A 9,869-nucleotide genomic window follows, 5' to 3' on the forward strand; every position below is an offset into this window, starting at 1 on the left:
GTTTTTTTTTTTTTTTTTTCTTAATCACATATGAATATGGAGTGGAATAAGAAAGATAATTATTAAGATGATAACAAGTTGGTTGTAGTGCCGTTTTGTGACCGTTGCTTGCATTAAAACATTCCTCGATTGTGCAATGAGTGTGAAATTTTACGTTTTCTACCAAAAATAGAAAGTTTATGTTATTAAATGTAATAGTATTACAATTACAAACTATTTTATAATATTTTTATAAATTATTGCTACGACCAATTCTAATTATTTTTATTTGGGTTTACTATTAACATTATTTTTTTTTTCATTTATAAATAATCACACACCATATTAGTAATTTGTAAAAAAAATTTATAAAAAAGTTTGTATTTATCTTTAGCATTTTCCAATACAATATATGCTATAACACAAAATGTGATTTATATATTTGGGTTGTGTTAATGGGCACCTTATGGTGCATCTTTAAGAGGGTAATTTTGTCCAATTTTTTCTTGCCAGCCGTGTGGTTTTTTTTTACTCAACTTTTTATTAATGTGGGACTCACATTGACAAACCTTAACAAACACCATATGATGCTGGTTAGCATTTGCCTATATATTTTTACTAATAAAAACGTTTCTAGCATTATAAACAAAAGATTTTATAGTTAGAACTTAGAAGTTGACTAAGATGAAGTTGTCTAGGTAATAACAAGTTTCCATGAATTTTCATGACATTTTAAGTTGTTCGGTCATCGGTGAAAAGCTCCAATACAGTGTCACGGACATACACTGAACATTCATAATATGATTTCCTAGGATACCTTTAATTTGACTAGTACAATTCACATGCATGCAATACATTTAAGAGGAAAAAGAAGATGAACAAGTCAAGCTTCAAGAAGCTTGTGCCTTATGGGCATGAGCGACCGCTCACATGGGCTTCTTATACAAGAGGCAGTGTTTTCAAAAAGACATTCACTTTTTTTTTATAGGAAGTAGTCAATGAGGCATCCTATGTTCCATCATTTTCCTTCTAATAATTTTGACTCTATTATAAAGTTGAGTGATACCTCTCATTTACAACGAAGCAAATTATTTTTTTCTTTATTGACATGGGTACTCTAGAATTTTTGAAATGACCGAAAGATGTTAATGATTTGAACCCAAAATCTTATAAATAAAATAAGGTTTGAGAAATTCTAGACAAACACATTAGGGTAAGTAAATTGTTGTTTTCCTTCGACCGAAAAAAAAAAAAGTGATTGTGGTTTTCCCAATTAAATAACAAAATAACATGATCAAATATCTAACTTTTTAACCTTTTCACCATACCTGGCATTAAATAAAGGATTTGATATAAAGCAAAATCAATAATTTTTTTCTCGTAACCGAATTTAAATGGTCAAACTAAAAAATGGCATTTAAGTTTTTATTTATTTATTTTGAAAAGAAGCTACTTGTAGCTTGAGCCATTAGTTCCCCCGCTATGGTTTACTTCGTGAAATTATTCAATGCGTTTGATCTATTAGACTTTTCTCAAAAAAGAAAGAAAGAAAAAGATCTATTACACCTTTCTCCTACGTAAAGATGAGTCCACATTAGGACCAAGCATGAGGCTCACTAATGTGAGTTAGTATACCAGGTTTGTGCAATGATTTTTCGTATACTTGAGGTACAACTTAAACCTCCCCTTACTGATATAGCATATTGTATCCATAGGTGTTGATTAGGGGTGGCTCTAGGCCTAAGCAAAAGGGCAAAGGTTCCCAAAATTTAATTTCAATATAATGATTGCTTTCAAGAAAAAGAAAAAGAAAAAAAAAATATAAGTGGACTGTACTTTTTTCCTACACCTCTAAGAATGCCTTAAAATATTGGACCGATAAAAACCTAACCCAATTGAAATCCTAAACTATTTCACAATTTAAAAAGTTGTGATGCAAGTGTGCCAATCATCATTAATAATCAATTTCTCTAATAGCTTTAAGCCTTATTTTTTGCAAGTGCCCTTAAGCCACATGGCATATTAGATTGTATTAGATTTGCTTTGATATCATATGTTATAGTGCGAGAAAAGCATTAGCCACATTTGTGATTATACCCTAAAAAAAGTAATCAAGTGATAATTGAGATTTCTTATAATCATTTATATTATCTAGTAAATATCCAATATGAAACTCAACATATGCCCGCACAACCTTTAATAATACCATCTAATCTAATCAAATCCATACAATTTTGGGTATCATACTACCGCTATATACTAAAATCAAATTTGAAAATTTAGATTTCAGCTTTGCTTAACCATGCATTACCTTAAAAATATCTTACTTAAATTTATTACCTTAGGCCTCAAACTGAATTGAGTCACTTTTGTTGATCAAAGAGCCATGAGAGATTGGAAATATATTTTCAATCATATAGTTGTTATGAATATCATGCATAACATCATAATAGGACGTTTAAAGTTGGGATCTCCTGATTTTTTTCACATCAATGAACAAGTTAGTTCCATAATAAGCTCTTAAATTCACATTAAAAAAAGATAAAGAAAAAAATGTTTACAAGGTTTGCTTGTCTTCTTCCTCAAAAAAAAAAAAGGTTTGCTTATCTTGAGCTTCTGTCCATATTAATTTTTTCAATTTTTAGAATCTTCTGTCCATATTAATTGCTTCTATAAATCATGAATATCATCACCTGGATATATAATATAATACAAGCATAAAAGTTCCCAAATTAAAATTTATAATATATCAAAATATTTTTTGCTTCAAGCTACCAAAAAAGAAAAAAAAAAGAAAAGAAAAGAAAAGAAGATTGTTGCACCGCCAAAGGCACTGCAGAATTAGAATAGAATGTATTGCTTATACGCTATTGTTAGACAACTTCTTTATTATCTCTTCTTTTGAGGGTTCCACTCATGCATCTATACCCCGTTCTAATTGGGAAACACCCATGTTTAACTATAATCACACTATAGAGACAAAAATCATAATTCACTTAGAAAGTAAAAGTTCAACCATAAAACAGCACCACAATGCAGCTGCGTCACACACTTTACCTTCATCTGCATTAATTGTCACACCGAATAGTTTCACATATACAGTGACTATAGTTTCCCTTTTTTATTTTTTATGCATCATAAAAATACACCTGTGAATGTTACTATTTTTGAGCCTAATGTCACTGTGCATGTGTATATATAGTAATGATGTAGTCCAAGACAAAGAGTCCACACTTCATATTGTTTACTAATTTCTCTCTCTCTCTCTCTCTCTCACATTGTGGATGCCACCTTTATTGTGTTGATTGAAACTGTATTCATAATACAACAAAAATGGTTCAGAAAAATTGACTCCTGTTCTGTGTTGCAGGGTGGTGGTGACCACATAAAAAAGAAAGAAGCATAATATTTTCCCACATTTCACATTGCTTATTTCTCAGTCTCTCTCTGTGTGTTTGTGTGTCTCTGGAGAGAAAAAATGGAAGCTAACACAGCTTCCAACTGGTTTTTACTCTCTATGGTTTTGTTTCTGAGTCTTCAGCTGACACAGTGCAGTGTCACTTATGATAGGAAGGCACTTATCATTAATGGGCAGAGGAGAATTCTCTTTTCTGGGTCTATACACTACCCTAGAAGTACCCCTCAGGTAGTATATTAATTTGCTTTACTTTCCCAATTCCTTTCTCTCATAAAGTGTAGTTGGTATGTGAAATTTTGCTGGCACTTCTTTTAATGAACAATGTTGATACAAATACAATGCAGATGTGGGAAAGTCTAATACAGAAAGCCAAAGATGGTGGTTTAGATGCTATAGATACCTATGTGTTTTGGAATCTTCATGAACCTTCTCCTGGAAATGTACTTTGATTTTACTCATTTTCTTTCCTTGTTGTGTGTTTTTCTTTACTTGCTATTATTTTTGTTACACTTTCTGTTCTATATTAGCTTATGATTTTTTTTTTTTTTTATAATTTTTTTTTAATGATTTGTGGGGTTTAGTATAATTTCAAGGGCAGATATGATTTGGTTCGATTTATCAAGATGGTCCAGAAAGCTGGGCTATACATGCATCTTCGCATTGGGCCTTATGTTTGTGCAGAGTGGAATTTTGGGTAATGAAAAATTTCCTTTTTTCTTGATGATGGGTTTGTGCTCTCAAATTCAGTTCTTTACTCACTTTTTTATTTTTGGTCTTAGGGGGTTTCCTGTTTGGTTGAAGTATGTTCCAGGCATTAGCTTTAGAACAGATAATAAGCCTTTCAAGGTCTCTCTCTCTCTCTCTCTCTCTCTGTGTGTGTACATTTCCTGTTTGTGTAAATGTAAATACAATAAAAACTAAAGGATTATTGATGGAAATTGAACATGTGAAAGCATATTTTGTTCACTAAAAAAATGAGCTTTTATAACTTTTTTAAGTATCTAAGCTTTGTTAAGTATCTTACATATCTTGGAATTGCAGTTGGCAATGCAAAAGTTTACCCAGAAAATTGTTCAAATGATGAAGGATGAAAAGCTATTTGAGTCTCAAGGTGGCCCCATCATCCTCTCTCAGGTATTGTTTCTGGGTTTTCCACACACAAGTATTTGTGGTATCCCTAACATGTCAGAAAATTTTAACATGTTTTACATGGAAAAATAAAGAAAAATAAATATTAGTTCTGGTAGGAAGTCATGAACTACATCACTACTTATGCGGAACTTCATTATTTTCGGCCAATTGATGTATTTATATATATTTTTACTTAACCTTTATTTGCAGATTGAGAATGAATTTCAGCCTGTAAGCAAGGTAATTGGAACTGCTGGTCATGCTTATATGACTTGGGCTGCAAAGATGGCTGTTGGAATGGGTACCGGGGTCCCATGGGTTATGTGCAAGGAAGATGATGTCCCGGACCCAGTGGTAATGAAAATTATACTTCTTAAATGTATCTTAGTTTCAACCACATATCTACTCATTAACTAAAAGTCATAATACTTGGTCTTTTTTGTTTTCTTGCATTTTGTCAATGTTAACATTTTACTATAAGGATTTTAAGCATCCCATTAATTGATTGATTATTGGTACATTCTCATTAGTTTGGGCACTTGCAATGAAGCATTTACTTACCTGTATATTCAATTTGTGAAATATAATGAAAATACATGACATGCTGGAAGAAACTGATGAAAATCTATTTGTTAGAAAAAAAATTTACAGTGACTCTCTTTTTGCTTTAGTAATGACAGTTCAAAATCCATCTCTCTCTAAATCTTGCTGACAGATAAACACGTGCAATGGTTTTTATTGCGACTACTTCTCTCCAAACAAACCTTACAAACCGACATTATGGACTGAGGCCTGGAGTGGCTGGTAAGTTTTGCATCCACCACCACTTTCAAAGCAATGCTCTAAGATACTTAATTAATCTACTTGCCTTATGTCTCTTTTGTAAGGTTTACAGAATTTGGTGGCCCAATTCACCAGCGACCGGTTCAAGATTTGGCATTTGCAGTTGCTAGGTTCATTCAGAAGGGAGGCTCCTTTGTCAATTATTACATGGTCAGTCATTATTAACCTCTAGTCTGCTGTCTGCATTTAGCACCTGTCGAGAGTAGTACTTAAAACTGGTTCAATATTAGTCTGGCTGATTTTGTATTACAAATGGAATATGATTCATATTTGGGGTCCCGAATACTTTGAATGTCAAAGATGATGGGAAACAGCTTCTTTAATGCTCTTTTAATTTCCCAGAAAGCACTAAAGATGATATGTCAACTTGCATAGCTATGGCCACAAAGGCAATTGTATTAACTTTTAGTGTGCTTGTTTTACATGTGCCTCATCTACTAGCACATTAATCATTATCTTGTCCAGGGAATCTTTCAAAACTTTGTTTGCTATGACCTGATTCATTCCAACCTGCAATCTTATTCTTTTTCACAGTACCATGGAGGAACAAACTTTGGAAGAACTGCTGGTGGCCCTTTCATTACTACCAGCTATGATTATGATGCTCCAATTGATGAATATGGTGAGAGATTTGAGCCCATATCTTCACACTGAAGAATTCCATTCTATTAATTGTTTAGACATGATCAGATAATTAATTAGTCAGTTTGTCAGACTTGTAAGTCATACATGGTTTAACAATAACCTTGCTAATGTGATAGGCTTGATCAGGCAGCCTAAGTATAGCCATCTGAAGGAACTCCATAAGGCTATTAAATTATGTGAGCGAGCTTTGCTTACTGCTGATCCCACCATCACATCCTTGGGAAGTTATGAAAAGGTTGGTTTGTTCTCTATACTAAGGGCGTGTATAAAGCATTTCAAGAATGACTTCCTTCTGAACTTTCTATGATAATTTTAGTATAATCTTGCTGAAAAAACCAAAATTCAGCTTCATATTTTATTGTCAAAGCCCTGCTATAGCACACCTTTTATGCGCTCCTTGATAAATCATTGGAAATAGGTAGCAAAACCCCATTTTAGTGACCATCCAGAGATATACTTAAAGTATTTCTCACTTCATATTAACATTCTTTTCCTGCTTCTGGTTATAAGATGGTTGCCATATTGATGTTTCCCCCTGTCTATAATTCAGATTGACTCAGTATTAACATTATTCAGGCACATGTATTCTCTACCAAGTCAGGAAATTGTGCAGCTTTTCTCTCAAATTACAATCCAAAGTCTGCTGCAAAGGTTACTTTCAATAACAAGCACTACAACTTGCCACCTTGGTCCATAAGCGTCCTTCCTGATTGCAAAAATGAAGTCTTCAATACTGCCAAAGTAAGTGGATTGGCTATTGGAATGATTAAATCATTATTCATCTCGTTTGTGTCAAGCACTTAGATTGAAAATATGTTATCATTACCATCATGATGAAACACGACTTATCCAACAATCTTGATGCACACTGCTTTTGCTAATACAATTTTTCAACGCAAACAAGTGGCTGCCTGTTTGAGTTTAATATAGGGAGAAATATATTCATCAGTCTTCTAAGTTCAATCCTATTTTGTTTATCATTCATGCTGGGATTGCAGGTTAGAGTTCAGACATCCCAAGTGAAAATGTTACCTACTAATGTTAGGTTTCTTTCTTGGGATACATTTAATGAAGACATATCCTCAGCTAATGATGATTCAACAATCACCGTCTTTGGTCTCTTGGACCAGTTGAACCTCACCAGAGATGCTAGTGACTATCTCTGGTACACAACGAGGTGAAATTGAATCTTCCTGATATTTCTTTTTCATCTTAATAATGTTGATATTTTCATGTGATGAATATTTTACCAGCAAATAATGTATGTCTCCAGTGTTAATATTAGTCCATCAGAATCATTTCTTCATCAAGGCCAGCATCCAACTATCACTGTGCAGTCAGCTGGTCATGCTATGCATCTGTTCATCAATGGGCGTCGTTCAGGTGAATCATTGAACTTCTTGTTTTCAGAAAGTCTATATAACTGGACTGGACCATGTTATTCAATGGATTAAAAAAAAAAGGAAGAGAGAGAGAGAGAGGGTTCAACTTTTATTATATATTAACAGTTACTAAATATTTTTACGTGATCTAATGATAGGATCGGCCTTTGGGACTCGGAAGAAATTGAGATTTACTTATACAGGAAATGTTGACTTGAAAGCTGGAGCAAACATAATTTCACTGCTTAGTATAGCTGTTGGATTGCCTGTTAGTATTCCAATCCCCACTTTTATTCGACTCTGATTATCAGTATCTGAAACTCTGGAAAGATGGCATCAAGCTTAAGATGGTGCCATACTACTTGGCCTAATTTGTCCTAGCAGCTTATCATAAGTTGGAAAGCAAACATTTTGATTGAAAAACTTCAGGATTGTAATTTCAGCAATTTTTTTTAAAATTCTAATGCTATGTAATTTGACTTATTTAGGTTCTATGGCAACAATGAAATCCCATTCTGCGGTTAACCGTTTTCCTTGTCAATTCAATTGATCTCTTTTTTGATTGTTGTTGTTGAAGAACAATGGTCCACACTTCGAGACGAGGAGCACAGGAATCATAGGACCAGTTGTCATACATGGGCTAGACCATGGAGAAAGGGATTTGTCCCGGCAGAAATGGTCATACAAGGTCTAAGAATCTCACAACAGCATATTTTGATGACTTATCAATTATTTCATGAGTTTCTGCCTTATAGGACTATCTAATAATTTTCCTTTTATACAGGTTGGGCTTCGAGGAGAATCCATGAAATTAGGTTCTCCAAACTCTTTCTCATCAGTTGGTTGGATGCAAGGGTCCTTAATGGCACATAAACAACAGCCATTGACGTGGTATAAGGTTGGGAACATGAAAGAACTCTTGGCACAATTGTTTTATTTTCTTCTTTACACTGTTTGATGGGGTTGAGGGTGCTCTCAAAATATATTCAAAATCTATAAGTATAAATTAACATGTCACTTTGAACCTGCAGACCAGTTTTGATGCACCAGAAGGAGATGAGCCCTTGGCTTTGGACATGACTGGCATGGGGAAGGGTCAAGTGTGGATCAATGGGAAGAGCATAGGAAGATTTTGGAACGTCTATGCTAATGGCAACTGCAATGGATGCAGTTATTCTGGTACATTCCGGCCTATAATAAAGTGCCAATTTGGTTGTGGCCATCCAACTCAACAATGGTACAGACTTTCTCAATTTTCTCATCCATGAATGACATAAAACTTAAGATTAAATGATTGTACATTGCTAGCTCAGTTCCATCTGATTCTGTATGTTTTTAGGTACCATATTCCTCGTTCATGGTTGAAGCAAACTAAAAACTTATTGGTAGTTTTTGAGGAAATTGGTGGGGATGTATCTAGAATTGGAATTGTGAAAAGATCAGTTACAAGTAACTCAGAGACCTCAATTGCCTGTGCTGAGGTCTCTGAGTATCATCCAAGCATTGAGAATTGGCATGTTGAGAGTGATGGAAAATCAGAAGCGCTAGACATGCCTGAGACTAGCCTACATTGTGCACCCGGACAGTCCATTTCTGCAATTAATTTTGCAAGTTTTGGAACTCCATCTGGGACTTGTGGGAGTTTCCAGCATGGAACCTGTCATGCCCCAAGCTCTCATGCTGTCCTAGAGAAGGTTCTCATACTGCTCTTTAATTTCTTCAGTACACATTTACCAAATGTTAAAATGTTAATTTTAACCATTTAAAACCCTGTAAAGACTTATGTTCAATCCCAAATTTACATATTTGGTCCTTATTTTCAGGAATGCATAGGTCAGCAGGAATGCTTGGTGACCATATCAAACAGTAGCTTTGGTGCAGACCCATGTCCAAATGTAACAAAAAAATTATCAGTGGAAGCTGTTTGTGCCCCTACAAATACAACAATAGCCAGAACCAATTCAAGGTTTTGAGAAGAAGAAAAGGAATTCTAACATCATACCAACATTGGAACAATTATATTCATTTCAAAGTGCATCAGAAGAGTTTGAAGTAGCAGCAATTGATTAAAGGAATAAGATAGTGGGAAAGTAGTAGCTAGATTTATCATTTATGGAATATCACATTCATATGTATTGCAAATGTAAGTTAAGTTCTAGGTATGGTTTCTGAAGTTGTAAGTGCTTCCATTCAGTTGTAAAAGTTAACCAAGAGAGGGCAAGGAAGTGAAAAATAAACAGCACAGTTAAAAGTAATTAACATTAAGCCAAACCAAACAAAATGTGACACGTTTTTCATAAAAGAAGAAGCTTCTCAATCACTCTGCCTAAAGCACCTCAGTAATTGACCCTTCGGGATGCATATGACAGATTCCCATCATGATAAAAAAGAAATTTCATAAAAGTAGCATACTGCTTCTTTTCTTGACCATTGATGAGGTATCCTTATTAGTGAACCAAATTCAAATGTGG

General features: G+C 34.1%; 1 protein-coding gene across 1 annotated transcript; it reads left to right on the top strand.

Moving 5' to 3' along the window:
* Positions 1–3,218: 3,218 nt before the first annotated feature.
* Positions 3,219–9,653, top strand: LOC126705617 (beta-galactosidase 3-like). The gene is made up of 19 exons (XM_050404707.1): positions 3,219–3,625; positions 3,742–3,837; positions 3,979–4,091; positions 4,177–4,243; positions 4,439–4,531; positions 4,739–4,882; positions 5,244–5,332; positions 5,416–5,521; positions 5,906–5,993; positions 6,133–6,251; positions 6,593–6,757; positions 7,015–7,193; positions 7,290–7,399; positions 7,557–7,666; positions 7,976–8,086; positions 8,183–8,296; positions 8,430–8,635; positions 8,738–9,092; positions 9,222–9,653. The coding sequence occupies exons 1-19, from the start codon at positions 3,458–3,460 to the stop codon at positions 9,369–9,371; spliced, it is 2,583 nt and encodes an 860-aa protein (XP_050260664.1). The 5' UTR covers positions 3,219–3,457; the 3' UTR covers positions 9,372–9,653.
* The last annotated feature ends 216 nt before the right edge of the window (positions 9,654–9,869 follow it).

Source organism: Quercus robur, chromosome 11, assembly GCF_932294415.1.
Source record: "Quercus robur chromosome 11, dhQueRobu3.1, whole genome shotgun sequence".
Classification (NCBI taxonomy): Eukaryota; Viridiplantae; Streptophyta; class Magnoliopsida; order Fagales; family Fagaceae; genus Quercus; species Quercus robur.

Coding starts and splice junctions, on each gene's coding strand:
- LOC126705617 (XM_050404707.1), top strand. CDS start 3,458: ATGGAAGCTAACACAGCTTCCAACTGGTTTTTACTCTCTATGGTTTTG. Junction 6,758..7,014: donor AAGTCTTCAATACTGCCAAA/GTAAGTGGATTG, acceptor CTGGGATTGCAG/GTTAGAGTTCAGACATCCCA. Junction 8,297..8,429: donor AGCCATTGACGTGGTATAAG/GTTGGGAACATG, acceptor TTGAACCTGCAG/ACCAGTTTTGATGCACCAGA.